Source organism: Rhinolophus ferrumequinum, chromosome 7 (genome assembly GCF_004115265.2).
Source record: "Rhinolophus ferrumequinum isolate MPI-CBG mRhiFer1 chromosome 7, mRhiFer1_v1.p, whole genome shotgun sequence".
NCBI classification, from domain to species: Eukaryota; Metazoa; Chordata; class Mammalia; order Chiroptera; family Rhinolophidae; genus Rhinolophus; species Rhinolophus ferrumequinum.
The window spans coordinates 22,470,223-22,495,219 of record NC_046290.1 but is presented as its reverse complement, the minus strand read 5'-3'; the positions used below and the strand labels follow the sequence as shown (position 1 = coordinate 22,495,219).

General features: G+C 39.6%; 1 protein-coding gene across 1 annotated transcript; it reads left to right on the top strand.

Annotated features, from left to right (window-relative positions):
• Window positions 1-460: 460 nt before the first annotated feature.
• C1QTNF3 (C1q and TNF related 3) lies at window positions 461-24,116 on the top strand. The gene is made up of 6 exons (XM_033110357.1): window positions 461-832; window positions 6,623-6,734; window positions 9,101-9,255; window positions 12,327-12,456; window positions 18,362-18,461; window positions 23,288-24,116. The coding sequence occupies exons 1-6, from the start codon at window positions 533-535 to the stop codon at window positions 23,445-23,447; spliced, it is 957 nt and encodes a 318-aa protein (XP_032966248.1). The 5' UTR covers window positions 461-532; the 3' UTR covers window positions 23,448-24,116.
• Window positions 24,117-24,997: the final 881 nt, after the last annotated feature.

The following is a 24,997-nucleotide window of genomic DNA, read 5'->3' as shown; positions in this document are numbered from 1 at the left end:
GAAATATTAACACACAGAGAGAGTGCAGGAGCTCCCCTGTTTGCCCTGAATGGGTTCCCGCTGCCATTGCAGACAGAATTGATGCAGTTAAGCCCGGATTTCCTGGCACGCCCAAGGGTAGGTTTTTCCAAAAGGCATCTTTGACGGCGGAGGCACAGCCTTTCCATGTCTAATCACGAAAGCAAACCCCTGGACACATACTCCCTGTTTCCAGATGGTTGCATATGTTTTCTTCACACTTTAACAAAAGACATGCCAAGGTGTGACATTTATGAACCCCAGCAACTGGGAGCTGTGCACACAAATCTGTTTTGCCTGTGATGTGGGAAAGTGATGAATGGGCTGTTCTGCCTGGAGAGGAGGACTGCTTTCCCTCTGGCATGCCTGCAGCCTTATTTATTGCACACCAATGTATAAAACCACTGGGCCGGCTGCAGCTCTCATCTCCAGCTCTGGCATTTGCCCGAGGAGACCACAGCGCCTGGAGCCCCGGCCGTCTTCTCCAGGAGGCTCTGTGGCTCTGTTGAGAATCATGCTCGGGCATCTCGTCTGTTGGCACCTGCTGGCTTTCTTTTTCCTCCCATTTTGCCTGTGTCAAGATGAATACATGGAGGTGAGCGGAAGAGCTAATAAAGTGGTGGCGAGAATAGTGCAAAGCCACCAGCAGACTGGCCATAGCGGCTCCAGGAGGGAGAAAGTGAGAGAGCGGAGCCATCCTAAAACTGGGACTGTGGATAATAACACTTCTACAGACCTAAAATCCCTGAGACCTGATGAGCTACCGCACCCCGAGGTAGATGGCCTAGCCCAGATCACCCCATTCTGGGGCCAGGTACTCAGAATTCTCTTCTAAGGATTACTGGGAAAGCTTCATGAGTTTGGCTGTTCTTGCTCTTTTCAGCTATGATTCTGAGGATGAATGCTTTCTAGAAGTTTGCTGAGCTGCTTGTGGGTCTCTTTCTGGGTGGCTCTGGGATACGAGGGGGACTGTGGGTCTCTGTGAGAAAATCAACAGGGGTAGCACTGATGTGCTGGGATAAGGAGAGGCTGCAGCATCGTGGTCACCCCATCCAAAAGGAGAACAGTGGCCGCCAGCAGCTCCCTGCTAGGCTGTGACTTGGTTTCTTTCTTCCATTAGTATTAGTGCGGAAAGAAAGAGTGCTGACCTATGCAGACAGACGGATGGCTGTAGCTAATCATTTGCAGATCATAAGACAGATGGATTTTCTTAATCCTTCCCAGCAGGGAGAAGCTACCCATTGAGTTTTTCACTTTGATTTGCGAGTTTACTGTGACATTTCATGCCAGGCTTGTTGATTTGATTTATAGCATTCAAGGTTGCTAAATTTCTATGTTCAACCTGGACATATGTTTCAAAAAGGATCAAAGAGTTAAAAAAAAAAAAGGCTGTGTGTATTTAAAATGCAATCCTTTTATGTATGCTCTAATGCCTGATAATTACAGTGGACTTGATATATTTCTCAGGGTATAAGCTTAGCAATCAGGAAACGTCTTTAAATTTCTTAAGGTAGTGTGAGAGTGTCAAGGTGTCAGTGTAGTGAATGGCAAATTGGTGAAAAACTCAATTTAATTTAAAACATTAAGAAAAGGAAGAAACAGATCTTTTAATGTCTTTATTTTTCAAATTATTAAAACTTTTTTTAAATTGAGGTAAAATTGACATAGAACATTATATTAGTTTCAGGTGTACAACATAAGGAGGAAACAGATCTTGATTTACCTTCTAGGTATCAAGCATGCTGAAATCAGATGAAGGGGCACGTGGGGTTACTCTGAATTATAGGGTATTTGAACATACAGGTTTTACCACAAGAATTGACTGCTTCAGTGCATTAAATGGGCCCTGAAAAAGTGCTTGCAGTTGAAATCTAAACCCCTCCTACCACAGATGGAGAAATTTGGTTTGAGACGGGTTATCTGAACATACTAAGATCACACACAGAATCAGCTGTAGATCTGGGACTAACCTGGGACTTCGAACTTGATCACACAATTCTGTGGGGCTGTGCCAAAAAAAAAATGCTTCTTTAAGGAGTGACAGAATAAATGATAACCTTTCAAGGCAAGCTCAGTTTTTGAAAACCACTTTTAGAGATTGTCCTTCTGTCTGACAATCTTCTGGCTAAAGGGTATTTACGCTCATTTCTGTTTTCCATAGTGGTGAAGATATTTTCACCTTTATCCAAGCCTCGGTCTGGACTTTCCATTTCAATAGATGGGCTCTTTGCTGCATGTTTCCTGGCCAGGGCAGAGTGAGTCCCCAGAGGCAGCAGAAGGCAGATGTAGATTGTCATCAGTCATTATTTCTTGGCAACCAACACCCAACAGAGCAGTGAAATCCAAATTAATTTCTACTCCACCCACATTCTGGTCCCCGTAGGCATCTATCTAGCAGGTAAAAACAGATGAGGGGGGCGGGGAGAGCAAAATGCCACTTTCTGGCTGTTTTTGAAGCCAGGGGGCTTTCAAACTCCCCTGGGTTCCTGAAGTATTTCCAAACAAACGCCCAATAGGAGATACTGAGGAAATTTAGTCATTGGTATTCTAGTGGTTTTCAAAACCTTCCCCTGGGTGTGGCCAGTTAACTCAGTTGGATAGAGCATGGGTGCTCTTAGCAACAAGGTTGCTGGTTCGATCCCCACATGGACCACTATGAGCTGCGCCCTCCATAACTAGATTGAAATAACTACTTGACTTGGAGCTGATGGGTCCTGGAAACACACACTTAAATAAATAAAAGTTTAAAATAAAAGAAACAACTCCTCTGCTAATGGGTATGGAAACCTACATTGAATTTTGGATTATACTGTGTTCTTCCCTCTATCCTCACTTCCTCCACCCTTCTTTCAATTCTCCTTTCTCCTCATTCATTTTTTCACCAATTATTTCCTGATCTTCTACTATGTGCCCAGCTTTAGCATGGGCATAAATATGCCCAAGCTCCTTTCTCTGAACAGTTCTGAAGGATTCTAGTGGGGATAAATTAGCAGATAGGTAAAAACCATGTGATGAAGTCAATGCACAAAAGGCAGATGAGGAAACTGTGAGAGTGATGGAGACCACTGAGCTGGATCTCAAAGATGAGACAAAAAAGGTAGCTGGCCATGGAAGAAATAATAAAATAAAATAAAGTAAAATAAAATAATAAAATAAAATAAAAAATAAAAAAATAATCATGTGCCACAGTAAAGAGACTTGAGAGAGCCCATGAGGAGTGGGTGTGCCTGGAGCTCCTGAGGTGTGAGAGAAAGACATGGGGTGATTATCGGGCCAGGCTGGTGGATTCTGTTGACCAAATAAGGAGCTTAGATGTTACTTTGCCAGCAAAAGCTTTGTTTGTTTGTTTGTTCATAGCAGAGCAGTGAGGTGATCAGGTTTGTGCTCTAGAAAGATGCCTCTGGCTATAGGGTTCGTGGTGGATTCGAGTGTGCAGAGATGGGGGTAAGCAGCCCTGGACTCTCTTTGCCTGGCATTTTCTTCTCCACAGTTCTTCATCAATCACCTTTAACAATCTCCCCTCCTCCTTCTGGATACCTTTCTCTCCCTCCTCCCATTTCCCTTCTCCTTCTTTCTCTTCCCTCTTCCTTAGGTTAAAAAGGAGCTATGGACTCTCTTTCCTAGAAGTTACTTACTAATAGCAGAGCTCAATTCTGAGCAACTGCTCCTAGGCCTCCGTCTACCAAATGGATGGAACTTCTCTTAGAGACTCCTCCTCCCACCCATTTGCATGTCCTTGGTGTTCGAATTTTATTTAATTTAGGGAAAGGGGTTGATAAACTTAAGAGGGTGATGTACAGTAACTACCTAATATGTAATCCTCCCTTACCTAGGAGAAAACTTCTCAATTTACACATCCTGTTGTCTAACTTGTTCTAAGACTTCATCAAAAGGCTCACTAACTTTGTTCTATTTGACTGAACTTTGAAAGACAAGGCCAAAGGGAGGAACATGTGAAATGTCCTCTGGAGGTGCCCAACTAGTAGTAACCAGAAGTCTCTCCCTGTTTTGGTGGTGGGTCTAGTGCTTGAAGAGCCACAGGAAGCTTGGGCATGCACGCCAGCCCTAGTTAGCTCTGGTACAGCAACCCCTTCTCCTGGAGTTATCTAGTATCTCATGCCTAGATACCAGACATTAAAAACAAAACATTTCTAAGTTATTGACTGAGACTTTGGGAAAGCCTTTAGTATCTTCGTTTGCATCTTAGAGCTGGAAAGAAAATTCATGACCATCTTTACCCAATCTTCTAATTTAGTAGCCAAGAAAAATGATGTCTGGGGGAAAGTGACTTCAGTAAAGTCACAGACAACTGAGATGGGAGTTCAAGTTCCAGTTCAGTCATCTTAATGTCTCAGTATTTCAGTTCTATTCTTAAAACAAATGGTTCCATTTCAGGATTTTCCCTCCTTCCCCTCCCTTCTTCTCTAAAATCCATTATTGGCAGAGTCCTGGATTTCTTGGAACTTAGAGGGCTGTATTTCACATTAGCAAAGTCATACCAGGAAATTATGGAATACTTACTTCTCAAATTGCATCTTTGGATTAGAAGATAGGGCGGTGCTGTGGTGTCTGACTTTCCAAGTGTCTGAAAGCCCTTGTCTCAGACCAATTACTTTCACTGATTTTCTTTTCCTCCACCAGTTTCACAAAAGGTTTTCATACCTTTACATGCTTGGGTCTAGGGGGCTAAAGACTAGATTAAGACTTATCTCCAAATTGTAGCTCCTGATCACTCAAGACTTGGGCTCTGAACTGTTTCAGGAGATGGCCTGGACCATGGATACAGTTCTGCACTTTCCCCAGATAACTTGGTGGAAACCTTTAGGAAACAGGAATGAGAGAGTGAGGGAAAAGTCCAAGCTCATTTTTTATTAAAAAAAAAAAGAAAAAGAAAAAAAGAAAAATAAGTAAAGTCTAAATGTACAGCAATGCGAAACCTTGATCCACTTTTCTGTTCAGATTTCTAGTGATAGAGAAAATCCAAATTTTACATCCTTTCTTCTTCTCTCCCTCCTTTTCTACCTCCCTTCCTCTCTCTCTTCTTTTCTCCTCCCTCCCTCCTTTCCTTTTTTAAATGAATCCCTTAGCAACAATATGCTGTTTTCAAGAGACTGTTGAATTACAGTTGGTGTCTAGGAAAGATTTCACAAGTATTTTGTATGATGTAATTAAGAGGCAAGTTGCCCTTTTAGATGAGATTCCAAATTTCACATGCAACTGTAACCCTTCTGTCAATCAATTTCCACCAGATGTGTAGCTCCTTGAAGTGAAAGCACAAATTTCAGAAGTTTATCTTTGAATAAATAAATGTTTAAGTTAGTGTCGTATTTGAATACATTTAGTACCCTTTAAGTACTCATTAAATATGGTTCAAACAATGCGGTAATCACTTTAAATTTTGAAGAGGAATACAAAACAAATCATTTTAAATACTAATGAAGAGGAAGTGATGAGACAAGTAAAGAGTTAACAGAAGCAGGCTTGTGAGCTAGCAGGATAGGACAGGCAAGAAGTTAACAGGAACGAGCTTGTGAGCTAGCAGGAATGACCTTAAAAATTAACCACGTGGCTCTGAAACCCTGGCTAGCACTGCACCTGCAAGCTGACAAGCACCTTACATACATCATAGGTGGAAACAGAACAGTTCCCAGGAGACGACAATTGTAAAGGCAGCCCCCTACATCCTGCATAGAAAAATATAAAATATAAACAGAAACCCACCGCAGCTGTAACTATGGGACTCTGCCCTGGCAAAACTCCTTTTGCCTGTATTCTCTCTCTCTCTGCCTGACTTTCAATAAACCTTTTCTTGCTCTCTCACTTTGTAGAATCTCGTGGATTCTTTCACTTTTGCAGATGACCAGGGATAATTAATTAGTACACTAGTACAGGAAGTTTAAGTTGTTTCAAGACTTACCACCATTGATGTTACTATTTATCAACTGAAGTTCAATTGTTAAAAATACTTTTGAGTGGCTTCTCAGATGAACCAAACTTGAAATGAGGCAATTAATAAAAATGTATTGGACTAATGAATACTTACTTCATGTCCTTAATTTCCTAAGGTAATTTAAGTGTGTTGTGGCTGTTTGAAAAGCCAGTGTTACAATTCAGAATTTCTAAGAATTCTTAACCCAATATCATGAATATTGATAGTCTTACTACCTGTGTTTGAAGTTGATAATTCTTATTATTTGAGGTTCATTCTATTTAGTCTAGCTACATCTGAGGCAACTGGCCATTGGGAAAGAAAGACTGTTTCAAGACTACTTCTGGGGTTTCTTCTTTTGGCTGTCATCAGTAGCAGCAGAAAAGTACTTCTCAGGAATACTGCCCCAATCCCTCATTCCCACTCACACTCCTTTCCAAAGAGCACATTGTTCTATTGACGCTCCTGTTTCCTTTTCCTTTTTGATCTTTGGTTCACCTTAGCTACCCCCTGACTCCTTTGCCACTGACATCTCCACCCTACACCATCTTTTCTGATGTTGCTGGGGGTTGTTTAGAGTTAAACTTACCTAGGGAACAAGGACAGAGGCAATTCAAAAGTCCTAATTACTCACAAATACCTTTCCCTGAAGCGTGTCTTTGTATCTTTTTGAAGTCTCCACCATCCGGAGGACTGCCCCCAGACTGCAGCAAGTGTTGCCATGGAGATTACGGCTTCCGAGGCTACCAAGGGCCACCTGGACCTCCTGGCCCCCCTGGCATTCCAGGTAAGTATGAGAGAGATGAACTGGTGCCAGCCTGATTACAGACTGTGCCAAAAATACAAGCCAGGAGTGAACCTACATAATTAGAGATCACTGTGTGTGATCCAAAGTGTATACATGGAAAATCCAAGAGAGATGGGTAGACTGGGTTTATAGAGACAGTTTAGGTGGAACAGTTTAAACTCTGTAATATTGATTATCTATACAACCCGAAGGATCCCACAGGCATTAGTCACCCTGAGACACCAGATTCACAGGCTGGGAGTCTCTTCACAATCATGGAGTTTGGAACTACCTCATCATAATTGGGACTTACCCTTGTTTCAGTGTTTCTGCCACAGCATGGTTCATGCATTACATTATATCTAACTTTCAGGGAATTTATGAAGTGGGGGTGTGAAGGAGAGGAGTCTACTGGTCTGCCTTATAGGTACCTCCATGGTGTCATTCCCTGAGCTACCCATCTTTCTGTCAGATTCTTCATCCAGCGAAATTTTTCTTCCCGTGGCCTCAGGGTCTTTCATGTTCAGCTATCTCCCAGTTGATTTGTATGCCTCTTTGGGGCTCATGGGAATATTTTCCTTCTCGTGCACCATGTGGTGGCATGGGCAATGCTGTAGAGCTCCATTGCGCTCCTCTAGACCCACCATTCAGCCATCCCTGCTCTATTGGGTGGTGTCCTAGGCATGTGGGGGTTGGGTAATTTGCTAGTATCCTGAGTCAGCCACGGAAAAGGCAACCCAGGTCCCCTCTCTCCTAATCTATCTGGGCTTTTAACTATTTTCTTTCCGAATCTATTGGGGGTTTTAATTATTTTCCTTCCTCCCAGGTCAATTCCTGGAGGTAGGACATTTTATCAGGGTTTGGCAAAGGTCCACTTGCTTTTTTCTGACTTACCCTCATCAATATTAATATTTATCAAATGAAGTTCAATGTTTAAAAATATTTTTGAGTGATTTCTCAAATGTAACCAAATTTAAAATGAAGAAACACTCTGTTTGACTTTAAATGGTGATGACTGGCTTGAAATCTATGTCACTGAACACCAGGGACAGCAGGTAACAGGTGCAGTGGTTAGGGGTAGGGGCTAGTCAGACCCTTCTACAATCTCCTAAGGTCTAAACTCTTCTGAGGTGACAGGACAGGCTGTCCTTGCAGGAACAGTTTTGTCATTAACACATTAACTGGTCAACACAGTCAAAGTTCATCCATCTGGAAAGATTGCAAGCCTGGTATGATACTTGACCAAAAGTAGCAGACAAAATAAACATCAAAAGGGCCTGAAAGTCAACAAATATAAAAATAAAAGAAGAGGTGTAGACATTGTCTTTTAGTGGCAAAGTGAAGAGTTGAAATCTTTATCCAAGTTGTGCTTTCAGAATTACTGTGAATTTTTTTATCAGTGATTTCACTTTTTCACCATTTATAAAAGTGGTACATGTCTTGTAGAAAACTTCAAAAGGACAGAAAAGTATGTAGAGTGTCACAAAAATCACTCATGTTCCATCCATTCACACACAAAAAAAATATTCTGTAAATATTTTTATGTAATTTGTTCTAGTCTTTTTTCCCTTTTGATATAACATGTAAATATATATACACATACCATAGTATCACGCCATATATATATATATATATATATATATATATATATATATATATATATATGTAGTATATACAGAGGGTGCCAAAAAATGTATACACATTTTAAGAAAGGAAAAAACTTATTAAAATTGTAATACTCAACATACACCGATAACAAAAATGAATACAAGGCACGTTTGACTTCTGCAATTACACACTGCTACCATAATTCAATTCAACTTCGAAAATTAATACATAGATAACATCTCTAAAATGTGTACACATTTTTTGGCACCCCATAGTATCATGCTGTCCCTGTTGATTCAAAACTTTTTTATCTAAAAATATTATGAATTTTATTAAATGTTATTAAATATTTTTCTTTAGCATTCTTTTTTTTGTGTGTGTGACTATATAACATCATTTTCTGGGATGTACTATTTTTTTATTTAGTCCTTCCAGTATTGGTGGACATTTAGGTTGTTTCTAATCTTTGCTATTATAAATGATGCTTTGATAATAAGTCTTCTACACAATTTTTCATCGAAGTCTTACTTTATAGGAAAAACAGGCTTTGGAGCCTTAAGAGTGTCTAAGACTGTTTTCAGTGTCCCATTTAAAAGAGATCCCATTTGATAATGTCTCCATGGCTGTATTTGGGATTGTTTCAAATGATCCTCTTTTACAATTGAGCTGGTACATATTTGAAGAAAGGGACTGTGTAAAACTAGATGATGAATATGAGTGACTGGGCTTTCTCATATAATGATGTCTGGTTGTTTAAGGAAATCATGGGAACAATGGCAATAATGGAGCCACTGGCCATGAAGGGTCCAAAGGTGAGAAAGGAGACAAAGGTGACCTGGGGCCAAGAGGGGAACGAGGGCAGCATGGCCCCAAAGGAGAGAAGGGCCACCCGGGGATTCCACCAGAACTGCAGGTAAATCGTGCTCGGTACATCTCCAGGTGACTTCTAAATTGTCTTGGCTGTTAGGGTCCAGGAGTCAGAAGGCTTGAGTGCTTCTTCAAGAGCTCAATTGAGTAAATCTGAGTCTCAGTTCGTTCATCTGTAGAATGTTTGCATAAGATCTATGCTGTTCAGGGTGATTTGCAATCATTCTTAGGGAGAAGAGAAGTTGATGAAGGGTCAAATTCAACTTCCTCAATAGACCCAATACAAGGCAACCCTGAATATCAGCTCATCTCCCGTTTTCCAAATGAGAAGATATGTTAAATAAAAATGTTTTTTCGCAACTCGAATATATAAACTTCTGGATACATAGAATATTGTAAGTAGACATTTGACCATACCATTTGTTTATTAATTTTGTTAAGTTTACGTATTTAAATCACATATACATATATATGGATATTAATGAACATATATTGCTTTCTATCAACTCAGATTTTTGTGGCAAAATTTTTATCTAAACTTTTTTCATCAGTATCTTCTTTATCACTAGAGACACTTTATTTTGAGTTATCCACCTACGGATTTCCAGACAAGATCATATTTATTTCAGCTTAAAGTTTTAAAAATCCATTCATCAGGCTATGATTGGACATTTTAACCCAAATTCAAGTATCCATTTATCTATGTTTTTTTCTTGTATTAAGTGATCTTCAAAATTTTTTTTGCCAGTGACATCTAAAACTTGAAATGTGAAGTTAGGTCACCAAGAAAATTACTAAGTCTGGATTGCTTTTTACTACTGTGGCTAATATTTTTAAACTTGATTTTTCCAAGGGCTTCCTATGAACACTGAAAGTTAGTATTTTTTATTAAAGTTGTTTCTGACTGGTATGTCTTCCTGAAACAGTAACTTGTGGTTAAAATAAAGTAACTGAGGGAACGTAGTGTAATATGAGAGATTTTCAAAGAACTAGACTATAAAGCAACTCTTGTCTATAGCGGCTGTTTGACCACGTATAAATTCCGTCATTTATCTGGGCCTTGTGCACTAAGAAGCCCTGTGTGTTACTCTAACTGGTTTTGTAACGTTTTAATGAATGCTGTTTAATACTTTTAGCAACCTGTGAGCCATGTGCCAGTATAAATTTACAAAGACAAGGAGACGAATGCCACTTGGCCAGGTTAAAGATGCCTAATAAGATGAATGATGAACATTTTCAAAGTTAGGAACTCTAACCCCAAACCGGTAAATGGCCAAGGGGCCCTGGAGTATCTGGTCTCATGGAAAACAGTTACTAAATTTGCTCCACCAACTATTTGACCCTAAAACCACAATTGTATAATAATTTAGAAGAACTACTGTCCCATGTTTTAAAGGAGGCATTACACAGGAGGGAGGACTGGACTTAGGCAGATTGTAAAAGAGGGTGATTTCCAGGCCGCTTTATTCCTCTTTTTAAATCCCTCCTCTGGTGTCACCCTTTCCCCATCCTTCTGCATCCACTGCTCTCATTACTCTCTTTCTGACTGTCCAAGTCCTTTCTCTGTTGATTCTCTCAGGCCTGTCTTTTCCTCACCCTCCCCCGCCCCGCCCCACGTCTTCCAGAACTTCAAATTATTTGATCTCTCACCTCTTTCTCTAAAACTTTCATTCACTGAAAACAGATAATCCCAGGAAGTTAAAGAATTTATAGATCTAATTCACACTCAGTTTCAATGACCTATTTGGACAGGGGATTGGCATTGATTTTCAAATGTGACTCCACTGGCGGTACAATTCCCATGTGTGGGTGTTTCTCATACTACCAAGCAATTCTCCAACCCCAGTTGAGTGTCCTACAATTCACCTTGATTCTGACACTACCTGAAGATAGCATCAGTTCCCACAGGCTAAGACTTCATCCTACAAGACGGCCCCTCCCCCTTCAGATGTCAATAGAAGTCCAGGTTGTCACCTGTGCTTCTGATCCTCCAGTTATAGATGGAAGGTTTCAACGACCCCCTCCTTGATTTTGATTAATTTGCTAGAGTGGCTCACAGATTCAGAGAAACCTTTTCTTACTATATCACTGGTTTATTATAAAAGGTTATAAGTCAGGAACATCCAGATGAAAGCAATGCAGCAGGCAAAGTATGGGGAAAATTCACAGAGCTTCCATGCCCTCTCCTAGAACATGTACCACTCTCCCCAAATCTGCATGTGTTCACTAATTCAGAAACTCTCTGAACCCCTTTCTTTTGTGTGTGTGTGTGTGAAGGCTTTATTCCATAGTCATGATTGATTAAATCATTGGCCTGTGGTGAATGAACTCCAGCCCCAGACCCTCTTCCCTCCAGAAGCCAGGGGTCTGGGTGGGACTGGAACTTCCAACCCTCTAATCACGACCTTGGCTCCACTGGCAACCAGCCCCAACTTTAGGTTACCTGTGCCACTTTCCAAAAGTCACCTCACTTATATAACAAAAGACACCTTGATCATTCTCAACCTTTATGAACTTGCAAGGGTTTTAGTAGCTGTGTGCCAGAACCACCTGGGATGAAGACTAAATATATAGAGAGGGCGCCCAAAAAATGTATACACATTTTAAGAAAGGAAAAAAAAGTGTATGAAAATTGTAATATTCAATATATACTGGTAATAAAAAAATGAATACGAGTCATGTGCATACATTTTTTTTTGGCACCCTTGGTATTTATTATAAATCCTTTTGGGGGAAAAATGACACAGGGTAAAAAATATTCCCAAGTTGTTTGGCTTCAGGGCTTCTCAGGTTGTTAATATGCTAATATGCATTTTATAATTATAAGTAGAAGATTTCATCCAAGTTTCCCCAATATTGTTTGGTAACAGAATTTAATATTTCAAAAACCATTTTAAAGTCAAATGCAACCCATGATATATACGATCATTTTAATGGCTGCCTAGCATGAAAATGTTAGATATGACCACAATTTATTTAATTCATTCTCCATAGATTAATGTTTAAGTTACCTCTGATCTTGCTATTACACATACTTTTGAAATAAACTTACTTGTATTAAAACCTTATTTCTTTAAAATAAATTGCCTATGAATTAACCACGAACTCTTTCCTTAGATCGCATTCATGGCTTCTCTGGCAACTCACTTCAGCAATCAGAACAGTGGGATTATCTTCAGCAGTGTTGAGACGAACATTGGAAACTTCTTTGATGTCATGACTGGTAGATTTGGGGCCCCAGTATCAGGTGAGATGTAAAAATAAATGAATGGCTGAATCAATCAATCTAACAATCAGGAAGGAAAGAAAGTAGGGAGGGAAGGAGGGAGGGAGGGAAGGAAGGAAGGAAGGAAGGAAGGAAGGAAGGAAGGAAGGAAGGAAGGAAGGAAGGAAGGGAAGGAAAGGAAGGAAGGGAAGGAAAGGATGAAGTGGCAGAGAACAAAGAAAGTAAGACACTTAGGGAGTTAATTCTTTCTGATTCCAGTTAAAACAAGCTGCTCATATATAGATTTCTCTTGGATTTCAAAGTAAATGAATTAGAACCTCAAAAGATAAAAACACTCTTTAAAATGATGGCCGTGCTTACTAAAATCATTATCTCTGATTTGAACTGACTTAAATATTTCCTAAGGAAGGCATAGTTACCTTTGACTTGAAAAGTCCTTAAATCATAACTCTTATAGTTTAGATGTGCCATAACACTGTCCTCTCCTAGCCACCACCCCAAGGAAGTCCTGATCCTATTTTTAATTAAAAAAAAATGTTGAGCACTTCTATATTCATTTCCTACTGCTACTACTGTAACAAATTATCACAAACTGAGGAGCTCAAAACAACACAAAATTATTCTCTTACAATTCTGGAGGTCAGAAGTTCAAAATCAGCTCAACTGGCTAAACTCAACGGATATGCAGCGTTGGCTTCTCCGGAAGCTCCAGGCGCTGGCCGATTCCAATTTTTAGAGGCTGTGGTCTTTGCTTATCTCTTGGCCACGTCACTTCAATCTGTGACTCCACTGTCGCATCACCTCCTCTCAGATTCTGACCTCCTCGGCTCTCTTATGAGGACAGTGTGATTTCCTTGGGCCCACCTGTATAACGCAGGATCATCTCCCCATCTCAAGGTGCTGAACTTAACATCTGAAAAGTCCCTTTTGGCTCCTATGGTAACATTCACAGATGCTGGGGACTTTAATATATTCAGTGTTCACCATTAGTCGTTTTGCTGAATTTCCCAGACATCTCTTTATTAGATAAATTTTATCCTTTAATTATTTTCTCAAGAAGGCTTATGACATCAATGTTCCCTCAGACTTTATGTGTCATAACTTTTTGTCATAACCTTGGCTGCATATAAAAATTTTGGCTTACAGTTTTTCTTTCCCTATCTTTTGGCATTTGGCTTGGAGAACTCTGAAATAAGTCTGAGTTCTTCCTCCTATAAGTGACTTAATCATTTTGTTTAATGTCCAAAAATTCTTTTTTTTTTACTTCAAACTCCAATGATTTTTCTAGGATAAGAGTTGGTCATTCTGGGTCAACTTTTTCTGCTATGCAGTGTGTCCTTTTGTTGTGTGAGGGTAAACCTTTTTGTCCAGGAAAGTTTCTTTGGATTATATTTTTAAATGTAAATATCCAACTGTTTTTTCTTCTCATTTTTGTACTAAGGTTGGGTGGCAATGGGAGCAGTCTGGCATGTGCTAAGAATTCAGGCTATAAGTGGTACATTGTCTATAGAATATTTTAAAACTGTAATGAAATCAACTAAAAGTTAGATTTTTCTTATCATCATAGACCAGCAATTCTAAACAATGTCACTGATAAAATACTTCCTGAGGGGTGGACCACTCACAAGCATTCCCCCCAAGCCCTGACCCCCTCCCCTTGTTCCTTAGTATACCACTGGTTAACTTCTTTAAGGATTCCAATGATGCCTTGTTTATTTTGTTTTCAACTTTTTGTTTTTTTGTCTTCTGTGTCTATTATTTAATCTTTTGGTGTTCTTCATCTTCATTTCCATTCCATCTTGTTTGCTTTTTTTATTTCTGTACTGCATGTTCTTAATTGTGTCTTCTGAGGGTTTATTTTCCTTTTTGCTTTTCTCAATTTCTCTCTTGTTCTTGTTTCTGTGATACCTGTTTCTTTCTTTCTTTTTTTTTTTTTTTTTTTTTTTTTGCTTTTTCTATGTCTTACACCAGTTTTCAATTCTTTTGTGGGGCCATTTCTATCATGATTTCTTGCATTTTGTTTCACAATGTTCTTTCATAGGCATATTTACTTCATTAATATGTTTTAAACTCATGATGCAATATTTGGTTACAATTTTCACCTACTACATGACAACATTTCCTCTCGGTGAGTATTCTTCGTTTATTGTAGCTTTTGCTGTTCTTTTCTACTTTTTAAAAATTAACTGGTGGTTGAATGAATTGGATTTTTCTAGACCCACTGTATGCAGTAGTTTCTTGTGGGGACCCCAGCAGCTTTCAGGCTTGGTAAATCAATGGCTCCTTCCCCTGCTTTCACTCGACTCACTAGTCCTTTGAAGTAGAGCCCCTCTCTGTGTGTTTTCCCTGTATGGCCACACTTCCTCTGATTCCCCAGACTGTGCTGCGTCCAGGGAGACTTCTGAAACAGTCCTTGGACATGCCACTTCTCTTGTCTTTAGGAGCCTTCTACTAGCTGGCAGATTCTGAGGTCTGCCACTGCAGAACTGCTTTCCACACTTTCTGTACTTTATTTAGCAACTTTCCCCAAAAACTTAACTTTTGCTTCATCTCAGCCCTGCTCATCGGAGCTTCTTTTCAGCATTTCTTCTTCAGATTGGCCCTTCCCTGTCAGGGAGTGTATTTTTCTTGGCACTGTTTGAGATCTGCTGTTACTTGGCCTCCTGAAAACTCCCTACCCCCCAGCCATGTGGCCTCCATGTGACTCTGCCTGCTGTCAGTGACATTTGACCGCACTTACGGGTATTTTAAAGTTATTGGGTTTTTTTTTTCAGTCTCTTAGTTTTGCACAAAATGGATGCTTTTGGTGTTTGTTTGCAACTTTTCTTCTTTCTCTCTATGGTACACAGAAACAAAAGAAGAAAATTCTGATGGATGCAGTGGCCATGTGAGATTTGTCATAGATGCTTTGAATGTGTGCCTTGATTTATTTTTCTATCCGCCAAATTCAGAAAGGAACTGACATATATAGTGATGCAAGCAGTCTTTCATCACATTTCAATCAGCTTTAAACTTTCTTATGTGATTTTTCTGCTTTGAAAGTCTATGTTATCATTTTACTGTAACTGTTATTCTTTTTAAACACCATCTGTGCCACAGATTACATAACTGCCTAGATAAGCCCAATCAATGGTTCCATTGCTATCACTACGGTCACCTTCGAAGTACTTCATAACTGAAGCTTAAGGATTTGGTAGATTTTTAGAACTCTTTTGGGCTGGACATAATCCTGACAATAACAACTATCATTTGACTCCCACTTTACTGTTTAAACCTCATCCAATAGATTGCAAAATGACCATTTTATGCTTTTCTACTTTGGGAGTGATGAAACAAAAAGGCTGCTTTTTGCAATTACAATGACACAAAGACCTGAAAATCCTAGTGCAGGTGTGTTGCCTCTTGTTTCAGTACCTTCCCTTGCAGAGGAAAGCCATGTGTGGACCAAATATATATTCACTTTTATATTTCCAACTCTAGGAATTTCATTTATTCACCATCTGGTGTCTTAGTCTGCTCTTTCTAAAATGCTTCTGCAATCTATTTTTTATAGTAGTCATCATTTTTTTCATGAAAATTAATATCCTTTCTTGTCCTTTTGATTCCAGCTACATCTTCTTGAGGCATTGAAAATTGGTGTGTTTGTGTGAGAGCGAGTGAAAGAGGCGGGGGGGGGGGGGAGAGAGAGAGAGAGAGAGAGAGAGAGAGAGAGAGAGAGAGAGAGAGAGAGACCAATAAGAAGTTTTATAAAATGTGAAAAACTGAACACATATACACTACTTTCTTTGAGTCCTCTAATTTTTATCTGCCTTTACTTTTCATCTGTGGACCAATCTCTAGGCCTATGAATGTATATGACTGATTTCTATTCCATTTCCTTTATTCCCAGCACATTGAATACGCAAGCCTGGCACTAAATGAAGCATAATCATACTCTATTTGATTCAACATGATACCCTTGCAGCTTCTTACTTGACTACACCTTTGGAAAAGAGCATAACACTGTGCAGTACTTTTTCAAAAGATGTTTCCAGGTTTTTCTCTCACAAAGCCTGTTATGGTCAGAGTGTTTGTGTCCCACCCCCCCACCCCATACCCCAAATTCATACATTGAAAACCCAATGCCCAAAGTGATGGTAGTAGGAGGTAACTAGATCGTGATGGCAGAACGCTCATGAATGGGATTACTGCCTTCAAAGAAGGGGCACCACAGAGCTCCCTAGCCCCTCTGCCATGTGAGGGCACAACCAGAAGTCTGTGACTTCGAGGAGGGCTCTCACCTGACAATGCTGGCACCATGGTTTCAGACTTCCGACCTGTAGAACTATGAGAAATAAATTTCTGTTGTTTACGAGTAGAAGCGACTCAGTCTATGGTATTTTGTTACAGCAGCTTGAACAGACTGAGACAAGGCCATTAGCTCAAAAATGTAGCCTGGAAAACAATAAGAGCTTGATGATTTATATTCGTTCATCGTTCCAAAATGTACTCTCAAGTCTAATACCCGTCGGAGTTGAGAAGATTTTCCTTTGCTCTCATCTTCCTACTATTGGATTCTTCTTAATCATCCGGTGAAGGTATTTGCCACACTGGCATTGAGAATGTAACAGGTCATATTAAATTGTTTTCGATTAGGAGACCTAGAATCTTACAAGAAAACGCTTATCTCTTAAAATATGTTCGACTTTTTCAAATGAGAAGGATTCATAATTTTAGTAACAAGGTTATGTGCTGAGTCAAAGTTGCATCTTTCTGTTTATTGTACATGATTTCACCTACTCACAATGGATAACATGAGAAATTACTGGAATTAAACATTACTGGAATTGTAATATTTCTTTAGAACTGATGAACATTTAGCTTTGCGACAGTACTTTCTTATCTTTGGCTAATATCTGTGGCAAGTGTACTTATTCCCTGTAATGTTGTACTTTGTTTATTTTGTTGGGCCCCAGAGGGCCATGTGTTAATCAGTGCACAGCTCTTACCTTGTCCATACATGTCCTGTGGTGGGTGCTGATGACAGTTAATCTGTACCTAGGAACAGCATGTTCTGTGCCCTAAGCACTTTGTTGGGAGCAAGTGAGATACAGCCAAAATGAGGTCGACTCTTTCCTTTAGAGTTTGTAATCCGATTAGGAACACAGTACAAGGTCGAGGTCAGACAATTAAGTTCACGAACTCATCCTAGAAAAAGTGCTCCATACCTCATCACTGAATATCACTATGGTCACCTTTGAAGTACTCCCCTTGGGAAACTATGCACCGACGCCAGTGCCTAGTCCACTCTTCAAAGCAATTTTAGAACTACTTTTCTGGAATGGCCAGCGCAGCTGTCATCATATTACCCTTGATGTCCTGAATGTCATCAAAATGTCTTCCTTTCAATATTACCTTTATCTTCAGGTAAAGAAAGAAGTCACTGAGGGCCAGATCAGGTGAGTAGGGAGGGTGTTCCAATACAGTTATTTGTTTACTGGCTAAAAACTCCCTCACAGATGGTGTTATATGAGCTGGTATGTTGTGATGCAATAGCTGTGAATTGATGGTGAAAAGTTCAGGTCGTTTTCATCTAACTTTTTCACGCAACTTTTCAGCACTTCCAAATAGTACACTTGGTTAACAGTTTGTCCAGATTCATAATGAATAATCCCTCTGATATCAAAAAAAGTTAGCAACATTGCTGCAACAAGTTCGCAAACTTAATTGTCAGACCTCGTATATACATTGAGCAAGTCTCCAAAAAATTTAAAGCAGTTTGAATGTAAGAGCAGGTAAAGGGGCACTCATGCAAATGAGGGCCAAGAAGAACCTACACACCACAGAGACTATCAACAAAAGAAGTGTGAAGTCATGTGGCACCTCTCCCTGCGATCTCACAATACTCAGTGTACGACATATTAATTTAAGTACCTGCCTTTTTCAGGTGTGTATTTCTTCACCTTCAGCATGATGAAGCACGAAGATGTTGAGGAAGTGTATGTGTACCTCATGCACAACGGCAACACAGTCTTCAGCATGTACAGGTGGGTAGCATCCACACCGCCATAGTTTGCTCAAAGGATGGCAAACGCCAGAACACTGATTCTATAGGAATCGACACAGGCTGACGTGGACACTGTCATCACTGAGAACTCCTGTGCGCCAATGTATGGTCAGATTATAATTACTATTTGGGAAGAAGTAAACTCGATGCACTTAAGCAGAAACAGGTTAAGAAGACTTGAGCTAATTTCTTGCATCACTCCCCATAACTAATCATTTGTATTCTTTTCTTAACTCACTATGTCTTCTCTTCTCTCTTAGCCTTTTCTTCTGCTTTCTTACTCTCTTGCCCCCTTTGCCTAGATTTTAGCCTTCTCCACCGTCCAGCTGGCGGATTGAGAGTTGGGAGTAGGTCCCTCTCTTTTGGCTGTGCTGCTGCTCTGATATTTATCCTATATTTATCCCAGCAGCCTGGCACCAGGAATCCTTAGGAGGGGAAATTATTTTAAAAAGAAATATTTCAACATGCTCTTATGTAAACTTAGGATGTGGGAGAGAAGCAGAGTCCTCATCTTTCCTTTAATTAAATCAGTGGTGAGTGATCTATGCAAACCTTTGAGGCTGTTATCTTTTCCTTGTTATTTTTGATGACTTGTGAGAATTACCATATTTTCTTCTGGAGTCTGGCCTCCAGTGGGAGGATGCATTTGAAATATCAAAGGAGAAAAAGATGAGTTAGGTAGGTGATGCTGCTGCAACAAAGAGATCCAGAATATAGAAGCTCGAACACCCTAGAACTCTATGTTTCTTGTTCAGTTCCAGGCTGGGAAAGATACAAGGCAGAAAGGGTGAAGGAGGGGATTGCGTGGATGTTGGGAGGAGGGCGTGGGGCTCGGCCTGGGTTTTGAAGTCATCGTCTGGTGAAAGCCATTCTGCTATGTATAAAACTGAATTCCAAATTCTTGCTGTCATTGTCTGCCACAGTCAGAAGGAGGAAAGAGCATCAAGCTTGGGGAAGTTTTTATCCATCAGGCATTTTATTCAGAGAACATTGTCACGTTGTTCCCCACCCCTAACTGCACCTAACAAATGCAAGGACAGCAAGGAAATGGAGAGCTGCGTCTATGGAAGAGGGGCAATGGAGTCTAGTGAACAGCTACCCTTCTGTGCCCCTCTGACTACCAAGTATCTCTTGAACCCTCTTGAACACTTAGAATGCATGTCTCCCCATCTCTGCCCCCATGGGAGAAAGACTAAACTTCAGTTAATGATCCAGCTCAAAGCCCAGAATCTCAGGGGATGAGCAGTCCTTTTCATCAAATCAGTCTCTGGGCTCTTTCTCCCTTTGGCTTCTGATTCTTCCTCTGGGAGGGTGTTCCGTGTTTATGTGTCTCCATGGCCTCATCAAAAAGATAAATAGGTTCTCCTAGGCTCTTTCACAGCCCACTTTCTGCTGGTGCAGAGTTGAGGGGTCAGAGTATTCAGGTGAATATCCCAAGCCCTTTATAGGCCAGGTTTGGATTTTTTGGGGGTAATACCATTTTCTCAGTAATTTAGCAGGCTTTTGCTCTATTGGCTACCAGTCAGTTATATGTGTTAGTAAACCACAGCCAGAGTTTTGTTTTTTTTTAATTTTATTGGGAAATATTGAGGAACAGTGTGTTTCTCCAGGGCCCATCAGCTCCAAGTCGTTGTCCTTCAATCTAGTTGTGGAGGGCGCAGCTCAGCTCCAAGTCCAGTCGCCGTTTTCAATCTTTAGTTGCAGGGGGTGCAGCCCACCGTCCCATTGGGAATTGAACCGGCAACCTTGTTGTTGAGAGCTTGCGCTCTAACCAACTGAGCCATCCACTGCCCCTCCGGAAGCTCAGCGGCAGCTCATTGTCTTCTATCTAGTTGTGGAGGGTGCAGCTCAGTGGCCCATGTGGGAATCGAACCGGCAACCCTGTTGTTCAGAGTTCACATTCTAACCAACTGAGCCATCCAGCCGGCCCAGTGTTATTTTTTTGACAGATAATTTTCCATCCTGTTATTTCCTTGATTCCTTGTTGTCATGCCTTTCTCTTCCAACTTAATTGTGGTTACCACAAGGCCTTCTAAAACAATAGATTTAGGTAGAATGGCAAATTTTTTTAAACTTATTTTTATTGAGGTATAATGGACATACAACATTATATTGGTTTCAGGTGAATACCATAAGGATTCTATATTTATATCCATTGCAGAATTTTTTTTTCTTGTGGTGAGAACTTTTAGATTTACTCTCTTAGCAACTTTCAAATATGTAATACAATATTATTAACTATAGTCACTATGTCCTACAATACATCCCCATGACTTACTTATTTTATAACTGGAAGATTGTACCTCTTGATTCCCTTCACCTATTTTTCCCATCCACCGTCCCCCCACCAATCTGTTCTCTGTATCCATGAGTGTGGTGGGTTTTTTTTTCTTTTTCTTTTTGATTCCACATGTAAGTAAGCTCATACAGTATTTGTTTTTCTCTGTCTGACTTACTTCACTTAGCATAATGCACTCAAAGTCGTTCCATATTGTCACAAATGGCAAGACTTCATTTTTTATGGATGAATAATATTTCATTACATATATAATATATGATACATATATATTATGTATATATTATATATGTATGCCACATTTTTAAAAAATTCATTCATCCATTAATGGACACTTAGGTTGTTTCCATATCTTGGCTATTGTAAATAATGCTGCAATGAACATGGGGGCACACATACCTTTTGGAGTTAGTAATTTCATTTTCTTTAGATAAGTACCCAGACAAAGAATTGCTGGATCATATGGTGTTCTATTTTTAATTTTTTGAGGAACCTCCATATTATTTTTCATATTGGCTGCACCAGTTTACATTCTTACCAACAGTACACAACGATTCTCTTTTCTTCCCATCTTTGACAACACTTGTTATTTCTTGACTTTTTGATGATAGCCATTCTAACAGGTGTGAGGTGATATCTCACTGTGGTTTCGATTTTCATTTCCCTGATGATTAATGATGTTGAACATCTTTTTATGTACCTGTTGGCCATCTATGTGCCTTCTTTAGAAAAATGTCTATTCAGATCCTCGTCCCAATTTTTAATCGGATTCTTTGGATTGGTTTTTTTGTTTGTTTTGTTTATTTGCTTTTTTGTTACTAAGTTGTATGAGTTTTTCAAAATATATTTGAGATATTAACCCCCTTATCAGATATATATGATCAGCAAATATTTTCTCCCATTCATTAGGTTGCCTTTTCATTTTGTTAATTGTTTTCTTTGTATTGCAGAAGCTTTTCAGTTTGATATAGTTCCACTTATTTATTTTTGCTTTTGTTGCCTTCACTTTTGGTGTCAAATTAAAATAATTATCATCAAGACTAATGTCAAAGATCTTACCACCTATGTTTTCTTCTAGGAGTTTTATGGTTTCGCATCTTACATTCAAGTCTTTAATTCATTTTGGGTTAATTTTTGTATATGGCATCAGATAGTGGTCTAGTTTCATTCTTTTGCATGAGGCTGTTCAGTTTTCCCAACACCATTTATTAAAGAGACTGTCCTAGAAAGACAATATTTTTAATTCATCAGATTGTGTCGCAGGCTGTGTCTATTTGATTGAATGAGAAGTCTTAATGGGCTGACATCAACTTTTATCTCTGTTCTTTCTGGTATAAAAGCACCTGTCTTTTCTAACCCTGTTACACCCCAATAGTCTACACCCTCTCGGCTTCAAACGTGTCAGTTCTTGTCTGAACTTATCTATACTAGAAACATCTTTCTAAAAACAGCCAAGAGTATTTTGGCTTTTTCTAATCACTTCCTTTCCTAGTGTATAGGCTTGATAGGCATTAGGTCTACCTTCCAAGTTATCGCATGTTTTCTCAAATATTTTTCTACAGCATAACATGGATCTCCAGCTTTTAAACCCTCTATATTTGTTTCCTCATAGCTCTCTGCCTGACCATGACCCAATGCAACATACAGATGGTCCCTGACTTACAAGGATTCAACTTACAATTTTTTGACTTTACGAATATGTGAAAGCGATACTCATTCAGTAGAAACTGTACTTCAAATTTTGAATTTTGATCTTTTCCTGGGTTAGTGGTGTGTGATACCACACTCTCTATGTTGCTGGACAGCAGCAATGAGTCTCCACTCTCTGTCAGCCACACAATCACGAGGGTAAATAACTGATAGACTGCAGTGCATTCATTGCCCAACTGTAGGCTAATGTGTTAGCTCGTAAGTGTTCTGAGCACATTTAAGGTAGGCTAGGCTAAGCTGTGGTGTTCAGTAGGTTAGGTGTAGTAAATACATTTTCAACTTATGATAAGTTTATTTGAACATAATGATACCACAAATCAAGGAGCATCTGTATTTTAGTTTGGGTTATGGCAGCACCCTCCTTTGGTATCAAATTCTAAATTCTAAACTGCTGTCACCTTGGCCCAATGTAATGGCTTGAACATAGCAGAAATTCCTTTTCTTCTCATGGGACAGCCCAGAATGGTTGTTCTAGGTTGAGGCACATGAGAAAGAGCTTTCCTCTACATAGTTTTCAAGCACTTAGGCTTCAACATATAACTTCCAAAGTAATTCTTGTCGTTTTCATTAGCATCCCATACAGTCATAATGAGGAGGGATCAAGGAGGGATGTTTGTGAGAGTTGTATCGGCCAGTCCTATTAGTGGCACATATTACTTCTGTTCACCATTTGAAGAACTTAATCCCAGGACTATACCTAAATGCATGAGAGTCTGGGAGTGAAGGGAGGGCAGATTTTGGTAAAGAGCTGGCTGTCCACTTCAAAGACTGAGTAGTTCGTGCCTGTTTTTCCTTTCCAGCTATGAAACAAAGGGGAAATCGGATACATCCAGCAACCATGCAGTCCTGAAGCTGGCCAAAGGAGACGAGGTCTGGCTGAGGATGGGCAATGGCGCTCTTCACGGGGACCACCAACGCTTCTCTACCTTTGCAGGCTTCCTGCTCTTTGAAACTAAGTAAATATTTGAATAGACCAGATCCACTTTGGGGAAGACTTGTAGCAAGCTGGTATTGTTAATAATATGATCTGAGGGACATTAGAGTTGAGGGTTCTACGTGTTGTGTTTTTAAAATTTTTGTATTGGTTACATTGCTAATCATGCTACAGGTACATCATTAATGTGGGATGACTCAGGGGCTCAGAAGAATAAACCACAAAACAGCTTTCCCAAGTGCCCTTGACTAGTATACTTAGCACGTTTACCACTCTTCCCTTGGCACCTAAAAGAAAATTCCTCTCTTGATACAGGTTGGAAATAATTATTCCCATCAGAGAAGTCATTCATAAAGGGTTTGGGCTGCTCTGTTTTTAATTTACTAGCAGGTTTCAGGAACCCCTGAGGTTTTGGGTTCATCATTATAACTTTTCAGAGAATAGGATGCAGTGATTATGATGGTGACGAGGCAAGAACAGGGGCACTTGCCAGGACTGAGGTACCAGAAACATTTGTGAAGCCTACACTGGGAAATAACACTTTGATCCAGTGGGTCAATATTCATGAGTAAAGTACAGAAATTTTTTAGTAACTCCAGATAGCTTTTAGATAGCAAAAGTATTCACAATGCCCACAAATAATCGACGTCTCCTTTTTTTTTTTTTATAAGGATACTGCTGTAATTAAATCTTAATTCTTCTAACAGCTTGTATTTTGGGAAATAAAATTTTCTCATGATCCAGAATTGAGTTTACCAGATCTGGTTTATCAGATTGACTCTTTTCCCTTGTGTTTCTTAGATTATGATAGATCTTTGTTCACACTGACCTGCAGAACCAGTTGAGGTGAGTTTACGTCCACATCGTACGGACAGAATCACCTCCTGTCTCTCAATTTAGAAATTATCCTAGAAAACTTTACACACACTGACAAGTCGTGTTAAAGGAGATATAGACTCAGTTATATACAGTCAAAATAACGGTGACAAAATAGGAGACATGCAATAAAATCCCAACCTTTGTAAATAAAAAATGATATGACTTCCTGGATTACCATATTTAATCAATATTCACACAACAGCTGTATCACTTGACTTTTGCCTATCCCTGCACCCAAAATCTATTCTCAGAGGATTAAATCAGTCACCAAAAGGATATTCATGAGAATGCACTATAGATACTCTCTGAAGATAGTACGCAAAGATAGTACCCCAAATTAAGCAATGAAAGCATCATTGGAACACATGTTTACCCTGATGTTGAATCATATTTAAAATGCACTAGAGAGACGCGTATTTGACAAATATCGTATAATGAATTCCCTTAGAAGTAATGAGCTCTGAATTTATTTTCTGTTACCATTTGAATTTCCACAGAGGCTTTTTAACTATGAATTTACTCATATTGATTACCCCTTTAGCCGGAAGCGGAGAGAATCAATTAGGGCTGCCCTATTAGCCAGCTTAGTGTGTTTCATGCTCAGTTCAGCCTTTGACACTTTTCTTTTGATCTGCAAATATTTTTAAACTCTTCCACATGCAGTCCTATTTAAAAGTGAATGGATATTAGCTATAAA